The sequence below is a fragment of the Juglans regia genome, chromosome 9, assembly GCF_001411555.2.
Source record: "Juglans regia cultivar Chandler chromosome 9, Walnut 2.0, whole genome shotgun sequence".
Lineage (NCBI taxonomy): Eukaryota > Viridiplantae > Streptophyta > Magnoliopsida > Fagales > Juglandaceae > Juglans > Juglans regia.
The window spans coordinates 18,679,723-18,699,522 of NC_049909.1; the positions used below are offsets into that span (position 1 = coordinate 18,679,723).

Consider the following 19,800-nt stretch of genomic DNA (forward strand, 5'->3'; position numbering starts at 1 on the left):
AAATATATTTATAGAAGTATATAATTAAATTCAGAATAAAAATAATTTAGCAAAAACATAGCTTGGCGGTGGAATTGGAGTGGTGTTGATTTCACTCGAGCATTGAGAGCGTGGAGCGGAGTTGACGGTGAGAGCCATGTGCAACAGAACGAAGATTCGGCTCCAGAATGTATTCCCCTTTAAAAGGAAAAGGAATACATCTTTATTTTTTATTTTTTAATTCTTTAAAATTATTTTGTTTAAAAGTTTAAAATATTATATTTTAATATTATTATTATGTTAAAATTTTTTAAAAAATAAATTATTTATTATATTTAATATAAAAATTTAAAATATATATAATAATAAAATAAAATAAAATAAAATAAAATAAAATAAAATAAAATGAGATAAAAATTTCACGCTCCATCCGAAACCTGCCAGTACGTCTCGTACCGGAAGGAACAAGCAAGAGACAACGCTAACTGGACGAGGAATTGAGCCGGGTTATATGTATGGAGTGGAGGGGGGAAACCTCCCTTCCAAAGACGTGGCCCACGCATTCTTCTCAGGTACGTATATACATATATATATATATATATATATCCGATGGGAAATAAAATATAAAAATAAATGTACGGTATAGAGTTGTTGAATATAATTTTTTAATAAATAATAATATAAATTAACCGTATAAAATAGGCTGAAAATATTAAATTATGTGGATTGTTTAGATGGATTAGGATTCTTTATCATTATCTGTTTAAGTAAATTTATTATTTTATTTTTAATTTTAGAGAAGTTGCAAGTCTATATACAAATCTAAACAATTAAATTTACATAGATTTAATGTGATATGTTAAATATATCTTATAATAAATTTATATTTTATAATATAATAAATCACATTAAACTATGCATATGTATAATTTTCTTTATATAAAATTTGTGCATGGATGTTTGGAGTATCTCAAAATTTAAAATTTAAAAATATTTTGTATTTGAATGTGAATGACATTACGAGAAGTTTTGAAAATTATATATTTGCCAAACATCCCCTGCTATTTAGTGGTTAATGGTAAGCAAAGGCGGCCGTCCCCGAATGGCAGGTAAAGTCTGATTCCCTGGCATTCATTCTCCAACCAACCACTCCCATCCTATGGTTGCATCCCATTCCCCTCCCCTCCCCTCCACCAATAACCACGTCTCTCAACTTATCAACCCCACTAACTCGCGGTCAAAACATAACCACCCATATTTTAAGCATCTCAACTCAATATGTGATTCTTATAGAATCTTCCATGAATGGATTATTCGAGTAAAATTAATTTCACGTAAGCATTTAACCTTTGATCACATCTTAACCCCTTTAGTTAAGGAGAAGCCAAAACGCACCACCAGAATATTTGAATAATGAGATGAATTAAAATTAAAATTAAAATTAAATATAATTATTTAATATTATTTTATTTTGAGATTCGAGAAGTTTTCAAAAAGCTGCCCTAAAAGAAAGAAAATGGAAAAATTTGAAAACGGGTGCTTATGCATTGTCGTTCGACATAATGCAGAGCACGGCTGCCGTCAATCACCATTGAAGTATGAATCCTACAGGCTACATCCTTGCCAAGTTACCAACCATAAGCCAGTCGACTGGAAAATTCAGGAGATTGCTACTTTCAACCCACCCAAACAAAGATCAATCATCATCTCTAAGCTCATTTGAATTTTCAATTTGATTGTCATATGTGCAAAATCAACGTCTTAATATTTCAAATGCATTTTCCACATAGGGCCATCTGCATCAGAGATTCAGAATCGAGGAAAAACAAATATCCACGTCGAGACATGGCAACCTATCTATCTGATTGCAGCGTTGCTAATCCAGTTGAAAGAGGAAAGAAAATTACAACAATCATTTCTACTTGCACTTGCAGGCCCCATCTCCGAGTACTAATAAATATATTACTTCTGAAGAAAAAGAGTTTATCTATGAGTTCAGCTCCACAAAAAGGCCGGCCTGAGGATGCAATCCTGCTTCTTTCAATGTCAAAGACAGTTTCTCTGGTCCGTAAATAACCCGGGGAAAGTTAGAGACAAGACTATAATTATCAACTTCTAAACAGCCCAAGGAATCAACATAGTCATATAGAGATTGAATTGTTGCATCACTATGAAACCTCCTCTCCTTGCGTTCTCCAGTAGGAAACCGTACTAAAACCTGGCCAAAATAAATACAGCACAAAGGTAAATCAGGGTTCAATAAAGATTTTAATTTTTATGTCCAAACTACCGACAAAAGGTATTAAATAATGATATACAGAGTGCAAATGCACTGAGCTTTGATCATAATGCCTCCATAATACCAATTCAAAACAGGGAAAAAAAATTAAAAACTGTAGCAAAGAGGCTACATAATGAAAAGTTGTTAAAATTTGCACAATGAAGTTAATAACCATATATGATGCATAAGATAAGTTTTAGTTCAAGCTCCAGGGCTTTACCTGCGTAACATTAGGTCCCTTTTCAGGTTCAGCACCAAGTGACAAGGCTTTCTCCTGCCGCATTTTCACTAATGCAGCTTCTTTCTCTGCAGCTTCACGTGCTGCTCTTTCACAAGCCTCTTCTTCCTCCTTACGTTTCCTCTCAGCTTCAGCAGCTTCTCTTTCAAGACGTTCTTGCTCTTCTCTCCTCTGGCGCTCCCTAGCCTATCATAGAATAGCAATAAGGCACATTTAAAAAAAAGAAAAGAAAAGGGACCTAGTTCTTCCCAAAACCCAACTCTTTGCTATTGTGGAGACAGGGAAGGGACTATGAGCATGCCATCTGGCCCACAGCAAACAACCCAAGAAGACAAGAAAAAACTCTTTTTAAGTTAAAATGTTGCATACTTGATCAGCTTCGAGTGCTGCTCTGTAAGCAGCATCTTGCTCCTCCCTTAATCTCGTGTTGATTCTTCTTTCTTCTGCATCAAGCCTTGCTGCAACAAGAACAGGGGCACTTTCTTCAAGCACTTTCTGTAATATCACGAGCATTTCTTCAGGTGATTTTGGTCCCTCAACCTTCATGATAAACATAAAATGGTAAGTCCACAATAGGCAAGAAAAAATTGTCCTTTTCAGAAGCGGTGAAGGGAAATGCGAGTGTAATGAATGGAACATAATGAGAAGGTCGATATCAAATATAGAGTTTGATGATACCAGAAAAGCCCAGTCATCCAACCAATTATGTAACAGAAGATCATTTATGAATATATGCCAAATCTTGAAAAGATGTTGATATTCACAGAAAAACTGTCCCTTCCGTACTAAATCTATTAATTTGGGTGTCCATATTTACAGTTAATCGTTCATAATCACCTTCAAGTAAATTATAATATGTGCAGCACAAAATAATTAAACATAGTATAACATTTTCTTTTTTCTTTTTTCTTTTTTATCAGTAAGTGCAATTATATTAATGAACATGGAGTTTAAGGCAGCATGGTTGGCTTAGACACCACAAAACAAATAACAATTAATTTTAATGCAGCCATAAAATTGTGCTTTTATTTTCCATTATATATTGGCCCCTTAAAAATAGATAAGAAAGGTTTGGCTTCCAGCAGTGGATAATGTGAAAGAAAGTTATATATGTTCAACTGTCATCCATCCATTTATTAGGAAATAATGGGCCATCAAGGCCAGAAGAAGACCAGCCATACTTCTCCATCAGATCTCCTATGTATGAAGAATAATATAAAGTATATCGACAACTGGAGAAGAGCTCTTCATTTGTGTTAAGTTTCTAACTTTTGCAGAATATCCTCTCTACATGTCACTGAACTCTTCATGCCCTTCCACCAGATACCATACAAAAACAGAACTAATTTCACTCCAAAAGGCAGACCCTGTAATCTATGTTAACGTATTCATGCAAGGAGACATTGCTTTTGCTCAATTGACTAGAAGGGCGATTAAAAAAAATCAAGACAATAATAATTCAACAAAAATATATTTTTCCCTGAATGTTTTTTTACTCTTTTCCTTTTTCCTCTTTCAAACCATATGAAACCAATGCCATATGCACCCCCATCATCTATCACTTCTCCACTTTCTCACTGCAATATCATGCTCTTCTAATCTGACAAAGTCAACCAGATGTCTTCTTTGTGCATTTTCAAATTGCATTTGACAATCCAGAATTGATCACGACTGGCATTCATGGTTAAATAGGTAACAACAGTGATTTGAACTAGACATCGGATAAACATAAAAAAAATAAAACCCTTTAACAAATAGAAAGTGGTTGCTAGAACTATAACATAATTATATTTTCTAACAACAAATATACTTTTTTCCCACGAGTCTGTTGAGCAGGTAACCCTTTCCCTTACTTAAAACCCTCCCTCCCTAGCATAGGTGAAACCTGATTTCAGATGTCCTATTCGATGGCATGAGAATTTATCAATTTGGATCAACTATCAACCATACAAAAGACTTTATTCTTCACTCCGGGGGAACTCTTTTTCAGTACACTTGGTTGTTATCATCCCAAACAATTCTAGATTTTTTGTTTTATCAGTAAACAAGAGTTTTATTAATGATATAGAGTAGGCCAAATAATTCTATGCTGAATGTGAAAGTTCAAGCTATCCTTAGACATATAGACTGTATGCAGGCTAATGCAGCCATTAGATTCAGTGGGGTCCTCAATTTCAATTTCAATTTCCACATCTGGCCTATGCGTCTAATAATTAAAATAAGAAGAGTAACAAAGAGTAATTACTTCTAAGAAAATTCGCTAGATTCACACAAAATTCCATTTGAACTTCAAAACCTCAAACCCAGAAGAGAAATATGCATGACACAGCAGTACCTGCTGGAGCAGCGCAATCCTCTGATTCGTAGCCGCCATAACCACGGCACAGAATGGAAACCGCGAAGCCTTTAAACTGTTACACATCTTGAACCCTTCGCTAGCCCTGATACTCCCTCCCCACGGCACGAAGTTCTCGTTGACGAAGTCCACCAGAAACTCCGAGCACAGAGTCCGCTCGCAGAACAAAGGCGTGTCCGGATGATCCGGTGAGTGCAAGTACACGAACATGAGCTTGAACTCGTTCCTCGACCTCTGCAGCGCGTCCATGAACCCCTCGCTCACGAAATTCGGCCTCCTGGACCCGTAATCCCTCTCGAATGCCAACACGAAGTTCATAGCCTCCGACGCCGCGGCCGACATTGGAACCAACCGGGCCGAAGCCTCCCCTGCCCGGACCGAACCCGAACCCAGGCCGATCATTCCCATCGAGTACGAGAGCACACCACCCGCGGCCCAAAATCCGAGCCCAATCGCACCGGAAATCAAGCCTAGACTGCCGGAAATTACAGAAATCGGCAACGTAACAAGCTTCCACGCCAAACCGGGACCGGAGACCCCATTCGCGGACGGTCCCGATCGTTCTGAGACTCTTCCGTGCGGCTCTAAATCGGAAGACCGCGTGCCACCGCCGCCCCCATCTACGGAGGCGGTTGTGGTTTCTCTAGTGGAATTATCAGGGGGTGTGACGTTCGTGCCGGTGAAGGAGGAGATCGCGAGCTCGAGGTCCCAGCCATGGGCGGCGAGGATCTCAGTGCACAAATCGGGATCTTCGAGGCCCGTGATTGCTTGGAAATACGTCAATTTGTCGGCTACATCAACCATATCTGTACGGAAATCGCCGCAAGAGAATGAAGTTGAAGGGTTAGGGTTTTGTCACCGAAATCGTTGACCAAAATTGTTCACAATCAGATAAATATGGAGAGAAGTCTCTCTCTCTCTCAGAGACAAAACTGAAGGGGCTGCAATTCCTACGGCGGACGGATCAATGAGGATTTTACGTACACGGACGGAGCGGATCATATAGTTTTCGGGGTCGCAATACCGGAAATAACCGTTGTTGTTTCTCAAAATAACGTAATTGCCACTAAGGTGAGTATTTGCGCATCGAAGTGTAGGGTGTAATCCGGTCGCTTCCGGTCCGGTTCGAAAGGTCTAGGATCGAAAATTTTGATTCTTTATTTTTGTCGGATGAGACTATTAACTATCTATCCGATCGGTCTATTCGGTCTGGTTTGATCTATGAATTTTTTTTATTATATGATTAATGAAATTAGACGATCTTTTTTAATATTTTATATATGGTTAATATTAAATAATTTTATTATATATATAATGAATAGTAATCTTTTAGAAGATAATGATATAATTAACTTACATAACTACTATATAAAATATTTAAATATATATATTTGATTGGTCTCGTTCTGATCTAAAAAAATACATATCGAGATCAATCAATAACACTATCAATCCGATTCGATTCAGACAGAACCAATCGGTCCGGTTGATTTTTCTGATCCGGTCCTCTTACAATCCTAAATAAATGACAAAGTACACGATCTCCTATGCTTATACAAAGACTAATTTGATCATTTTTAAATTAACTAATGAAATCTCATATTTTAATTAATCTTTTCTATTAACTATTTAAATAACGCCTATTTCAAATGTGTTAAATCACTGTAGTTAAAAATGACAATAATTTCTCAAAAAGAAAAATGACAAGAATTAAGACAGAAAAAAATATTATTAATTATAAAATATAAGCTTTCAATCTATTTCATAGTATAAAGGTTTTCATAAAATAATATATTGTGGTAAATCACATTAGTTATAAAAAGTTTTTTTTTTAAGAAAAAATTTGTAAGAGATCAAGTGATTTTCTCATGTTGGATTTCTTAAATTATATTTTCTCATATTGAAGCTTAAAAAAGTTGACTTGATATTGTAAATTATATTTATTTTACCATAGAATAAGTTTTACCATTTGATATACTATGTCAACTTAGCCTCGTTTGAGAAATGAGATAAGATAGAAATTTTATGAATAATAAATTATTTATGAATAATAATGAAATAATTTAAGCTAAGATGTTTTATTAGATTTTATCATTTTAGAAAATTAGAGGGAAAAAGTTGAAAAAATATATTATAAAATTAAAACATTATTAGAATATATTTTTTTAATATTATTTTTATTTTGAAATTTGAAAAAGTAATATTTTTTTTGTATTTTGTTTGGAACTTAGGAAAAGTTGTAATGATTAGATAATAATTAGATGAAAAATTTGAATATTTGAAATTGAAAAATGTTTGTATTTGAGTGATGTTTGGGAAGAAAATTATGAAAAATTTTAAGATGAGATGAGATGAAATGATCTCATTTCCCAAACAAGGCATATATGAAATAATATTTTTGGTATTCTCCCACTTAACTATCAAGATTCAACAATATTATTGTAAAGAATAACAAAATAGCAATACTACATTTCAATCTAAATTTATTATTTGTCACACCGATTGATGTAGCGTAGCATAAATAATTTTTATGTAAAAATTGAGGATAACAAAAATCAAAATGAAAAAAAAAAATATTGAATAAGAGAAATAATATGAGTTCTGCTATATATAATTACTTTTGTGTACTACTTGTACACTCCACTAATGTAATTGACTAAAACAGTTATTTTATATTAAAAAAAGTGATGCAGCCAATTACATTAATAGAATATACAAGTAATAATACATAAAAATGACTGCACATAAAATTTTTAAAATAAATATATACAAGTCTTAAATATATAAATTTTGGACAAATCTTTTATAAAAAAAAAAAAGATTCCACCATAAAAAAAATATGAAAAACTCAATTTTTATTAATTAAATTCACATTTTTATAAATGACCTAACATTTAAGATATGTATCTATCGTTACTTAATAAACGTTGAAGCCGCGCGCGTTTCATGAACTTGTGGGCGAAGAGGATTTCGGAGTCTGAGAAATGCTGGGCATAAGCCGGAAGCTGCAGTACACTCTTAAGAAATTTTTTTTTTCAACTCAACACTGTTGGTGTGTTGAGGATGTAAGTTGATATTTTTCATTTCCCAACCTTGAAAATGGCTGCCAAGGAAGGAAGACCCGAGCTCCACCCGACTGTTCATGCCATCACTTCCTATGAGCAAGCTTCAGCTTCCTCCTAATTTCCAAACATTCTTTATTGTTTTTGTTTTTGTCATCTCATTTCCTCGAGTAGGCTCGCGGCTTACACCTATCTCACTATGATGAGATGGCATACTCCATCGGTCATTTGATTTTTCTTTTAAAAATACGAAGAAGATCTAATGGTAGTAATACTACATTTTTACGTAGTGGGATAAAAGTAACAATACTCTTCAATGTGTTCTGTGTTCTTTGTTTGGTGAAAGGTCGGAATATTTGGCGATATTTATGATAATAATTAAAATGAAGTGCAGCTCGGGATTTACACAGAGAACTAAGAAGGAAAGGAAAAAAAAAAAAAAGGAAAACTGGGCACCTCTTAGTACTAATTAATATGAACTGCATGATCATGATCAGCTCCAGATCAATTGGTTTTGCAGAGATTGCATTGAAATGAGAAACAGTAGTTCATGAATTGAGTTCATAACTGGAGAAGTTGATGGTAGCCTTTTGTATATTATTTTTAAATGCGTCTTGGACGTTAATATTAGCATGGCAAGATTAATAGGTATTTGAATATTAGCCAAAGTAGGTAAAGCAGTTTGCTTCGTAAATGCTTTGCATATATATATATAATAGAAAACAAATGCTGCATGGATTGCTGGTGGGTGGGTGGTGGCGGCGGCACCAGGCAGTACTGCTGCACACTCATATCTGGTTATACAGATCTAAGCTTACTTTTCCATCTCACAAATATTACTTTTCATATTCTCTACAATTTTACAGAACTTGATCGTATCTTTTCTACGATATTCAGTTACACAAAGCCAAGAAAAATATATGGAACTCATGCCCCCCCTTTTTTAAAATATGCTTGGGGGTCTCATTTTCCCTTGCTTTCCTTCCTACAATCACTTGCAAGAAAAAGAAAAAGTAAATTATATGGAATTCAGATCAGTTGAAATGCCTGCATGGTTCCTTATCTTTCTGTTGATCTGTTGAAAAATGGTCACTCAGCTCCATTTTTTTGGCACTTGTCATTAATGCTTGCAGGCACAAAATTAGCCGAGTCTGCCAGCTCTTCAACAGCATCCACAATGCCATTGATCCTTAAGGAAATTTCAGTAAGTAAAGAGGCTGAAGTTACTAGTGGAATAATTTCCATGAGAGGAGGAAGTGTAACCATTGTTCTGGATGCTGCAGGCTCTATTTTCTTGTTTTCAGGAATTTCAGACTCTGAGTTTGATGGGGAAGTGAATAACTTGGGAAAGGACTTTAAGTCAGCTTGGAGCTCTTGAACTGCACTGTTCATTTCTCCAACCAAGTAGTGGATGTTAGATGATTTCTTCATGGTCTTGATTGTCACTGCTAGCTCTTTTATGACACTTGAAGAGTTGGAGCCTACTTTCGAAGAACTGTTGCTGATATGCTTCTTTATATACTCAGGTGCCTGTTGATATAAAGTGGTTAGAACTTAAAGACTTCTGCTCTTGTACCATTACCATTATTAAAAGGATGGAAATATGTAAATTTAATAATTTCAATTATATTCTAACAAGAACTCTGGCCATGTGGAGTAGTAATATTCTAGGAGCTTGGGTTACCTGATTTTCTGAACTGATGCAGCCATTGAGAGCTTCTATGCAATAAGCACAGCTGCGCATGGATGCCCCAATTTTGATGTACTGTTTCCATGGGTGCTGAAAGTTGAAGCGGCCATGGGCTGGCTCCCATCTAGCAAAATTTGCCTATATATATGCAACCAATGTCGATCATTCCTAATTTCAGTGCAAAATCATGGAACAAAGTTTTAAGGAATGAATTGCTCAGTCCTGCCACATACCATAGTTTCTTCTGTTGCCTTAGAATTCAGTGCACATTTGTAGCCTTGCAGTTTCTTCTGACATTCTTTGCCACTATCAACAAGGCTGCTGTCACCATCTTGGAAGTATTCTGCTACACAACCTGAATATATATTGTTGGAAAAATGTTAGATTCTCAACAAGAAGTGGCATAAGTATAACAATGAAATATGTATTCAATAACCTACTCACCATCTAAGGAATCTGCAAGCTTTTCCATGTTGCGAGTTATCAAAGCATAGAGCTCTTGACCAGCCCAAATGGGGCAAACAAGCATGGTTACAACAATGCAGAGTGAGGTGCCAATAATAATGGTGGATAATCTTTGATGTGCCAAATCAAACAATTTATCCACCCGATAACCTGATACTGAAACCAGGCTAAAGGTAAGGATGAATATCATGGCACCATAATCAAACCGAATTTTCACAGAAGGAATGAATCTTGAGAAGGTCGCTGCAGAAGCTGCACAGAATAGAATTATTAGGATTACTTCACTTACCTTAGATGTAACAAGTTAAGAATAAACTAGTTATAGAGTAGAAGTTTGCAGACCTAGTAGGAAAACTGAGGTTCCAATAATTACAGGTTCAAATCTTTCTCCCGATTGACTAGCAACCCAATGAACACCAATTGCAAGAAATCCAGCAAGACAAGTTCCGCACACTCTGTTCAAACTTTTGCATAGTGTTGCACCTGCAATTCAGTAAGGCAGAAGTCAAACTACAGAGCTTCAAGCAAAGTGCTTTTGTACTTGGATTTTAAGCACACAACAACTTAGGATGAAGCCAGTATCTTTTAGGCTATGGCATAATCAAGAGTCGCTGAATTGGGCAGATTCTACTTACCCACAGTGTTTTCAAATACAACCACAACTGTCATGATTGCCCACATAGCATTCCCTCCAACTCCTTCGTATAAAGGCCTCATATAGTAAAAAACTGAGACAACAGTGAGGGCCATTCCTACTTTTAGACAATGGATCACTTTTCTGGGATCATCTACTCCTAAATCCCAGGCTTTCTGCAAAAACTTCCACACTTTCAAGGCCAACCCTACAATAAACAGTTTTAGACCAAGAAAGACATTGCTGGCAGGCTTTGCTTCCGGCACCAAAATCTGTGATGTGCCATCGGCCATCTTTATCCTCCACTCCACTCCATTATTGGTTACTTCCTTCTCAGAAGCCATCACTTATGTGTTAGCCAAGAGATAAATGTATTGCCTTCCTAGATATGTTGAGGACACAGAAGCCCTGCAGGGATAGTGATAATAAAAGGTATAGCCAAAGACCCTAATGCCATGCAATTAATGGAACGATCGATTAGGCTTAGGATGATGAAGCTGGATGACTACTCATGAAGTATATATATACACATAAGGTGCACTAACACATTTCATACTGCTTTCGAAGAAAATTAAACTATTTCCAATGACACGAAGATGCTTTGTTTTTTTAATTTTTTGACCGACATTGCATGGAGATAAAAAGATAATTTCTTATATTTTCCGGGTAGGTAAGGATAGAAGTCTCTCTCCCCGTGTGCGCTCGCATACGCATTTGTCTTACTAACACAGGCAGACTGCAACCATCTCTCTTTCCTGCCCCAATTAATTAAACAGTTTGACCTCTTACACTTGTTACACCTCTCAAGGACATTCTAGCGATTGCAATATTTCATTAGGTAAAATATTTGCATATACTTCAATAATAACTATATGGAAATTCCACATGAGGAATGTTGGTCATGGAAGCACCTGGATGACCTAAAACATAACTTTGGATGAGCAGTACTACCTGACAAATACGTCCTAAAATATTATGCGCACAAAAGTAAGCATCACCGAATTATGACTCAGATTATCACAAAGCATTCTGTTCATGTGATATCTAATCATCCTTTTTTCAAAGTGGCCGAGCTTTGGTTGTTGGCTAGCTGTTTCCAAGTACCCTAACTGTAGGCTGTAGCCATGGTATTCGTCCGCCGTAAGAAAGGATTATTAATAAATAAAATTATGGGTACCATTATTTTTCTTAAAAAAAAACTAATTAGATTTAGATTCTTCTCTCATCTTTCTCCCAGCAATACGAATATTTGTGTAGATTACAACTCATGTAAGGTATAGCATTCTTATATGCTGCATGGTATCTTGCCTGGTAATGTGGCTGTTCAGGTGGTCATTCAGTGTTTGCATGGCCTCTCTTCTGCACTAAAAAGTGTGGGGAATGGATATGGTTCCCTACCGATTACAAGGACTCACTCCTCAGTGATACCATCTTTGCAGTTGTCTTATGATAAGGGCATTCGATTTTCTTATTTGTAAACATCTTTGGAACTTTTCTTCATCTAGCTGTCTACAAGATATGAGTAATATTCAACAAGGAATTGTTCCATAAATCCGATCCAATATAACATCTCATACACATGACCAGGCCAGCAAGTACACCAACACAATCTTTAAGCCTCAAAAGAGGGGGGAAGAGGAGCGGCCCGTGGCGGGGAGATGGTGATCTGATAACATTATATAATCAAATCCTCTAGAGATCAGAACCAATATCAGACGTACATTCTCACCACCAATATCAAACCTTAATCTCCCCATGGCCAGTCGTTTTCAACTTATAAAGTGGGGAACCTAATAAAGCTTTTGAAACTTTAGCATATCCTTTATTAATTTTTAATTTTTAATGCCAATCAGTGGTTCTCCTTTTCCTAGAAAATTAGGTCGTGAGCGCGCAGGACCATCCAAAGTTAACATGCAACAACATCTTTATAAACAAAAGCAGTATTGCAATAAGGTTTTAAGCTGTGCTATAGGCTAATCTGATCACTTGATTAATGGAGAAGGCACGTACTTATAATCTCCTTGAGCAATAAGGTCGAAAGGCAAACTCAACTATCAAAAAGCTACACATGATCTGATCTCTGTCGTCACTCTCTTGACATTATGATTATGATCAAATGCTTAATTAATATACATACATGAGTAATAGTACTTGTGCTAGTACCTACTCAAGTACTTTTTGAAAAGTCGTTGATCCTAATCTTTAATTAATATTGACCTCACTTACCCCTAAATGGAAGGGTTTTAATTAAATTAAATATATCATTGATGGACATGATCAAGCACATCCTCTTTGTTTCATTGAAGCATGCAATTTTAAACCTTTTTTTTTCAAGTATTTTTATCCAAACCTATAGTTCAATTAAATAGTTGGTGCAGCTGTGCACTACATGATGAGTACCATGACCCTGAAGAATTAAATTGTTGCTGATGATCATCCCCAAAGTCGGCCTCAAAGTGGAGAAAGCACCACCAGTACATGTCATATAGGATATAAATCATATAAGGTGAACAAATCATCATGCTCCCATTAAAAAAATAAAATAAAATCTTGCCCAACTTTCTAGGTTTTTATAAAATATATGTACCTAATAACTATATATCTTAATTATTAACCTAATAACAATATAGTGCATGCTGACTTGGTATATATATATATTAATTTATTAAGCATTAACCAAGTATAGTGCATGCCAATATAATAGGCATTGATATTAAGTATTAACTAAGTATATTATAATTAAAAAATAAAACATTTTACACCGCCGTTATAATCGATAATGGTGTCGCAAAATTAGACATAATAGATGTTGAAATAGTATTTGATGACGGGAAATATTGAAATTTGTGTAAATAATTAATATCCAACAAGTTGATCATCCTAAACTTATTATAAATTTTAGAAATTATTTACATCTAAGATTCAAACTTTTAGACTTGGGAGAATATATATCAAAATCAAATATCCTTACCACTTGAGCCAAATTTTAAAAATTGTTTAGGCCTCATTTGTTTATATAGATGAGATGAAAATTAAATAAAATATTATTTTTATTTTAAAATTTAAAAAAATTAAATTATTTATTATATTTTATATAAAAATTTAAAAAAATTATAATAATTAAATAAAATATGATAAGATTATAAGTTGATATCGAGAACAAATCACCCAGTGGTCTTCAGTAGATCAAATGGGAATAGTATTGGAAATGACCTCTTGTATCCGGTCTTCTAGACACTTTCTTCTCCCGTTTTTGTCTGAAAAGTTTCTGAGTAAAGAGCAATTTAGTGAAGTGCAGGATACCTAGCAGTAAAGAGCAATGTAGGCGTACAGTTCAAGTCGTGCTTACCTTTGCCTTCTCTTTTAGAAGAAAAAACAAAAGGTACGTACCTTATGACCGTTCATCGTATGGAAGCAAAATTAGTAGATGTAGGCCTCCCAAGGTGATCGATCATCTTTAGTATGTATATATATATATATATATATATGTATATATAGGGGAAACCAAACCACTATTAATTTGAATGAGTCCCATTAAACATAATATCATTCTGAAGGCCAGTTGTCGTACTCGAATGGGCTCACCATCCTAATTATGAGCAGTCAGAATTGAGAAATGTTTAGGCCAAGTAAATTTAACTCGATATAGTCCGTTAGATTATAAATTTATTTTTATTGTGAAATAAATATAATGTAGCATATAAATTCATATCAATTTGTATGTTTATTTTTATGAAATCTCTTTGTGAGTGTAACTATTCTCTTAACAATTTTATATGGCTACATAATGTTTATGAAATCAACAACAGAAAGGATTAGAAACAAATCAGCAGTTAGCCTACCATTAATTGATTTATCAGCTTCACACTATAAACAGGTTATGGTTGTAGGAGCAACCCAAATCAGAGAAATAAAAAAAGAAGAAGAAGAAGAAGAAGAAAAACCTAGTGCACCATCCCTCTCGAAATCAGGTTCATATGGAAACCCAACCTAAACTCCAGGAATAATATGATCGAGTCTGGGGCATCATTTTGCTTCTTGCCCGGCTCTCTAATCTGGATCTACTTGAGGAGAACGATTGCAATTTTCTTTGTCAGTATACCTATATAGCTAGCTAGTCTATGCATACTATGCATTACATTCCCATTTCAAAGCTAGTGGAGATGGCCACAATCCTTTTCCTTGTTCAGGTGTGGCTTTTAACTATCCAGAACACCCAACATGGCAGGCATTTGAGCAAGTGAATGCTTAAGGTACTTCTGAAACTCTCATTCATGTGCTCAATCAGCATCCGAGCGTCTCAGCCAAGGTTATGGGACACAGCATGGCTTGTTGCTGGTAATTGTCCAATAGAGAAATCCCAACTCCATCAATTGCATTACTGCGTCGATCTGTTGTATCATTCTCAGTGGTCTTTGTTTGATTTAGAAGCTGGACAAGGGACAGAAATACATCTATCCTCGTTACATGACTGCTTGCCTGCAATACAATTTGAGTACAATAAGATGATAAGAAAATAACTGAGGATCAAATCAGTTTTTATTTTGCCTTTTTTTCCTTTTAATTTTTCTGTGATGTGATTATCCTTTTTGTTATATCCTATATCCAGTTTACCTCAACAATAAATCGTGTCCAAATCTTGTCATCTCTAGCTTCCATTACTCCTTTCAAGATGTTCAGCCGCAAGCCACGTATTGCATCTGCTATCTCAAGAAAGAGTCCCTGTTCTTCACATAGCATCTGAAACAGAGAGAAGGGAATACATTGAGAGGGTTCTAATTAACAAAGCTGAAAATAGTTTCGAAGGAGCCTTTTTTATTTGCTCTCCTATACCTCAATAAGCATTTGGCCTTGGCCGGGTGGGTTAAGGTCTTCAACTATAATGGGGCAAACCATTGTTTTACTTCCAACTTCAAATGCCCATGTAGTACCACCGCTTACAACATCCATGGCATTTTCTTTGAGAACCACTCCAGTCTCCTGGCCAATCAGCTACAGAAACAATCAAGTTTTTGCATTAGACAATTATAAGCAAGCATCCAGCCTGAGCATATTAAATCTTTTCTCAGATAAAGGAAACTTCAGAACTACTCACCTTTGGCTCATCGGAATGTTTAAGCCTGTCTGCATATTTTGCAACACTTTGCAAGAAAAACATGTATTTGATGGTTCGATCCAACAGAGAATCAATGCTACACTGTTACATCATAACATCTCTTTAGTAATCATCCCCATCAAATGCAACATTAAATATCACAAGATGTTAGATAATTTAAAGTGGCAAATGGTTCCAGAAACTCCCAATTATAAGAAAAACTAGTACGATCCTCCAATGTTAAAAGGAATAATTTTTTTTCCTGAATGATCAGACACTTTGTTCCTTCTTTATCATCCTCAAAGAAAAGACTAAAATATACCTTTCCACCATGAGGGATGATCCCTCGCAATTCTTTGATGCGATCTTGGATCTGCTGCCGGTCTTTAGGCCTTGGCCGAGTACTCTCCCCTGGCCTAGCCCTTTTTCTGGTGGCCTTTGTAGGTTCCTCAGGCTTCAGAGATCGTGCTAGACCAGCAATCCCCACATTGACGCTATAGCTATCATCAATCCATAAACCTACCTGTGATTTTGGTAGAAGCTCTTTCTTGGGAACATTATTTTTCTTCTCCGGGTTGTATTCAGGTTGCATCATGTTCATGCTGCCACTGGAGCAAGCAAGACTTTCCAACTGCGATTGGTTGCTATTCACAGATGAACTATCCACTCTTCTTCTTTTGGTGGTGGATAGTTTTTCCTCAAAGCTAGATTTGGCAAAAGACTTGGAATTACTTATGCCATCCAGAAGTTCTTGAAGGCCTAATTCTGAGAATAACCCCTTCCTGGGGCTAGTCATGGAACCAATATCCAACTCTGAGACGCATTCTGACATACCCATACCAGTGGCAGCACTCATTATTGGCATTATGAGATCTTCCCAACACTCCCCAGATTGATTTGGATCGAACTCCAGTCCCAAATCATTGAACAGATCATTTTCAACAGCATGCATAATTGCAGAATTCTCTAGTCCGTTAGACTTGCATGCATTAATGATGGAACTTTGCATAGAATTTTCTGGATGTTTGATTGGAAAATGGTTAAAAATATCATCTCCAACCAGACAAGATGATGCTGAAGCAACTCCTATTGGTTGTGAAAGTTCATTACGAAATGCAGTCTCCAATCTATTGATACTATATTCTGGTGAGGGAGAAAACCACTGAGACAGATCATCCACCAGACAGAATTCGGAGACTTCTGTTGTAAAATCATCTGGCCTGAACTCCTCAGCAAATTTATGCATGTTGGTTGCTTTTTCTACAAGTTCACTTCTGGTTAAATAAGTTGGACAGACATGCTGAGACAAATCATCCCCCTGAACATTGCTTGCTCTATTTTGGCAAGAATCAAGAGTGTTTGCTTTTGGAGTAAACAGATTCGAAGAATCCTGAACTGTTGATTCAGATGCCAACAGTGGAATGAATGGAGTCAAGATAGAATCTCTGCTACTCCTTTTACAAACAGAAGGGACAGACTGTAAAGACTCTTGCTGGAACTGCGAACTAAGCTTATCAGATAGCAAGACTCGAGTGTTTGTACCACCTGTTTGTAATTGGTGATTAGGGTGAGACAAATCTATGAGTGTGGGAGCCATCATTTCATCATGAGTCCCAAAGATGGAATCAGACAGCTCATTCAAAATTGTTGCTGAGCAAGCTTCTCCCAACAGCTCCCGCCGGCAGTCATAATGTATGGCATTGAGATCCCCATCACATGAATTTCCAGATGAAATTAAGGAAGCAAATATCCCATTTCGAATATAATTTTCATCGTTCAAGGACAACGCATTTTTTTCCAATGGAATGAGAGAACAAGCATTTTCCATCTCCTGAAACAATCTTTTTGTTTGATCCAAAAATTCAGACCTCTCCAGTATCTGCAACAGCAATAACAGCACTTTCAATTAGAGGTGTTCGATCATACCCCAGCATATGATGGTAATTTACTTTATCGTCAATTCCATACCATAACGTTTAACTTAGTCAGTGGGAATATAATAAAAACATCAAAATATCCCTAGTAGAAACCACTCATATCTTGAATTGTATTTTAGTTTACTTGTAAAAGGATCTCTAAAGGTTAAGTGTTTTTATGTCAAATTCATTCTGAATGGAGATACATGTCTCAGTTTTCTTCTAATTTATATGGAGCTTGATAGAAGTTTCCATCGCTAGTAAGTTGTTTGACTCACTAGCACATAATAAAATAGCCTTTTCAAGTTAATGCATAAAGCTGAAAAGTATTTCATCTCCTTAAACTAACCTTCTGGGTGGATCCAAACTGTACCACTCCTATTGGTGCCACAGAGATCACCGCAATTGTCTGCAAATTGGAATGTATATTGTATTGTCAATGAACATGGTTAGCTTCGTATGGCCATGGAAAACAAACATCCCAAAGGATATCAAATTTCAGTAACAGACAGAGGAAATATATCATAAAATTTGCTTTGTATTCTATGCGAGTGCATAAAATAGCAGTACCTTAATTCCGGAGGAAAATTGGTTATGAAACTCAGAATCATCCTGCAGAATGAAAGGAAAATTTTATATAAGAGGATGAAAGCAAGAATCCTCCTGGACAAGTAAGTAGTCAACAACTGGAGAAGAAGAACCACTGAAATACCTGGAATATATCTTGACTTGGAAAAGAACCCCATTCCCCACCATGAGCATCTGAGAACATCCATCTATGCCTTCCAGTGAAGGCAGCTTGGCCGATTACTCTAAAATACACAATAACAATGAGATTACAACGGTCACTTTCTCTAATGCTTAAACTTACCCACTGGTAAAAAATAATCTTAATCTTGCCACAGAAATCTTGTTAAATATGGAAAATTAGGTTCAAAATCAACAGATTTTATGACAGAACAAAGGAGCTATAGTAAATAAATTAAGCATACCCTTCACCCAATATGTGGACCAGTGGAAACATTTCAACCACTGCCCCTACTTGCTCTTCATAATAGGCATCATCAAAAGTCAACAATCTGCCAGCGTATCAAAAGCACGAGTTAGACATCCATACTAATTCCAAATATGAAAAAGTTAACTACTTCAGGATTTCCAGGACTAATCAAAATGCTAAATGATCAAAATCTATTAGTTAGTTAATCGCAAAAAATACGAATTGAAAAAGGAAAGAAAATTTGATATATTTCTTAAACAAAGAATCGAAAAAAAAGTATAGCCATAATACTACCAGCTCCAGAAGATAACAAATTCAGAAATTTTTTAGAACGAAAGAAACGCTTAGCTTACAAGGAATCACGCTGGACAAAGCGCCAGAAAACCCCATAAGACCACCCATCCCTGCAACACAGACTCTTGAGCGTTTTCTTCAACACCGAACTCGCGTCAGCTTCACCCATTTCACAAATTCTCAAAAAAATCAATATATATCTAACTTGACGATCCCAAGCTCATCACTCAGACTCGGGCAGGTTGGGTCCGAGTCAACAAGCCGAACTCAGTCGCATCAAATGCCACTGGTTTTCTGTGAGAATCAAAAACGGAGGAAAACGTTTGGCTTGGGACCAGAAGCAGGGGTATGGAAGAGTCGGAAGTGGGCAGGAGAGCAAGGCGAGAAAGGATTTGTTTTTATATAAAACAGAGTCTGCAGAGACTTGTGAGAGAAAAAAAGGAAGCGGTCGGTGAGAGAGTGAATGGGAGGATTAAAAGCAGGTCCTATATTTGTATATATGTCGACAGCAAAGGTCGTAGTTTTGCGTATATGGTTCTTGTTTAGCTCCTCTCTCTTTCTCTCTCTCTCTCTCTCGCGCGCGCTCTCTCTTTCTCTCTCTCTGTAACACAATACTATGTATTGGTAGTGTTGTCTTTATGGACGAAAGATCAGAGACACTCAAGCTTGAAGGACAACAGTGAGATCTCCAGCATTTACAGTCCAGATATCTGTGTCTTTTTCCAGATTTTCTAGTTGAATTTCTCGTGAAACCCTCTCAAAATGTCGCTTGAAGGACAACAGTGAGATCTCC

The 19,800-nt window shown here is 36.1% G+C and overlaps 3 protein-coding genes across 3 annotated transcripts; all 3 read right to left on the reverse strand.

Moving 5' to 3' along the window:
* Nucleotides 1-1,671: 1,671 nt before the first annotated feature.
* On the reverse strand, nt 1,672-5,831 carry LOC108993785 (plant UBX domain-containing protein 10). The gene is made up of 4 exons (XM_018968814.2): nt 4,834-5,831; nt 2,868-3,038; nt 2,481-2,684; nt 1,672-2,197 (listed from the first exon to the last, which is right to left on the reverse strand). The coding sequence occupies exons 1-4, from the start codon at nt 5,656-5,658 to the stop codon at nt 1,967-1,969; spliced, it is 1,431 nt and encodes a 476-aa protein (XP_018824359.1). The 5' UTR covers nt 5,659-5,831; the 3' UTR covers nt 1,672-1,966.
* Nucleotides 5,832-9,005: 3,174 nt separating this feature from the next.
* Nucleotides 9,006-11,049, reverse strand: LOC108993742 (aluminum-activated malate transporter 10-like). Its single transcript, XM_018968755.2, has 6 exons — nt 10,707-11,049; nt 10,414-10,554; nt 10,051-10,323; nt 9,840-9,961; nt 9,601-9,744; nt 9,006-9,446 (listed from the first exon to the last, which is right to left on the reverse strand). Exons 1-6 carry the CDS (start codon nt 11,047-11,049, stop codon nt 9,006-9,008), a joined length of 1,464 nt encoding a protein of 487 aa, XP_018824300.2.
* Nucleotides 11,050-14,520: 3,471 nt separating this feature from the next.
* LOC108993727 (transcription factor bHLH155-like) lies at nt 14,521-19,678 on the reverse strand. Its single transcript, XM_018968738.2, has 10 exons — nt 19,067-19,678; nt 18,709-18,795; nt 18,429-18,528; nt 18,287-18,328; nt 18,066-18,125; nt 16,123-17,679; nt 15,801-15,902; nt 15,539-15,697; nt 15,320-15,445; nt 14,521-15,184 (listed from the first exon to the last, which is right to left on the reverse strand). The coding sequence occupies exons 1-10, from the start codon at nt 19,174-19,176 to the stop codon at nt 14,990-14,992; spliced, it is 2,538 nt and encodes an 845-aa protein (XP_018824283.2). The 5' UTR covers nt 19,177-19,678; the 3' UTR covers nt 14,521-14,989.
* Between the last annotated feature and the right edge of the window lie 122 nt (nt 19,679-19,800).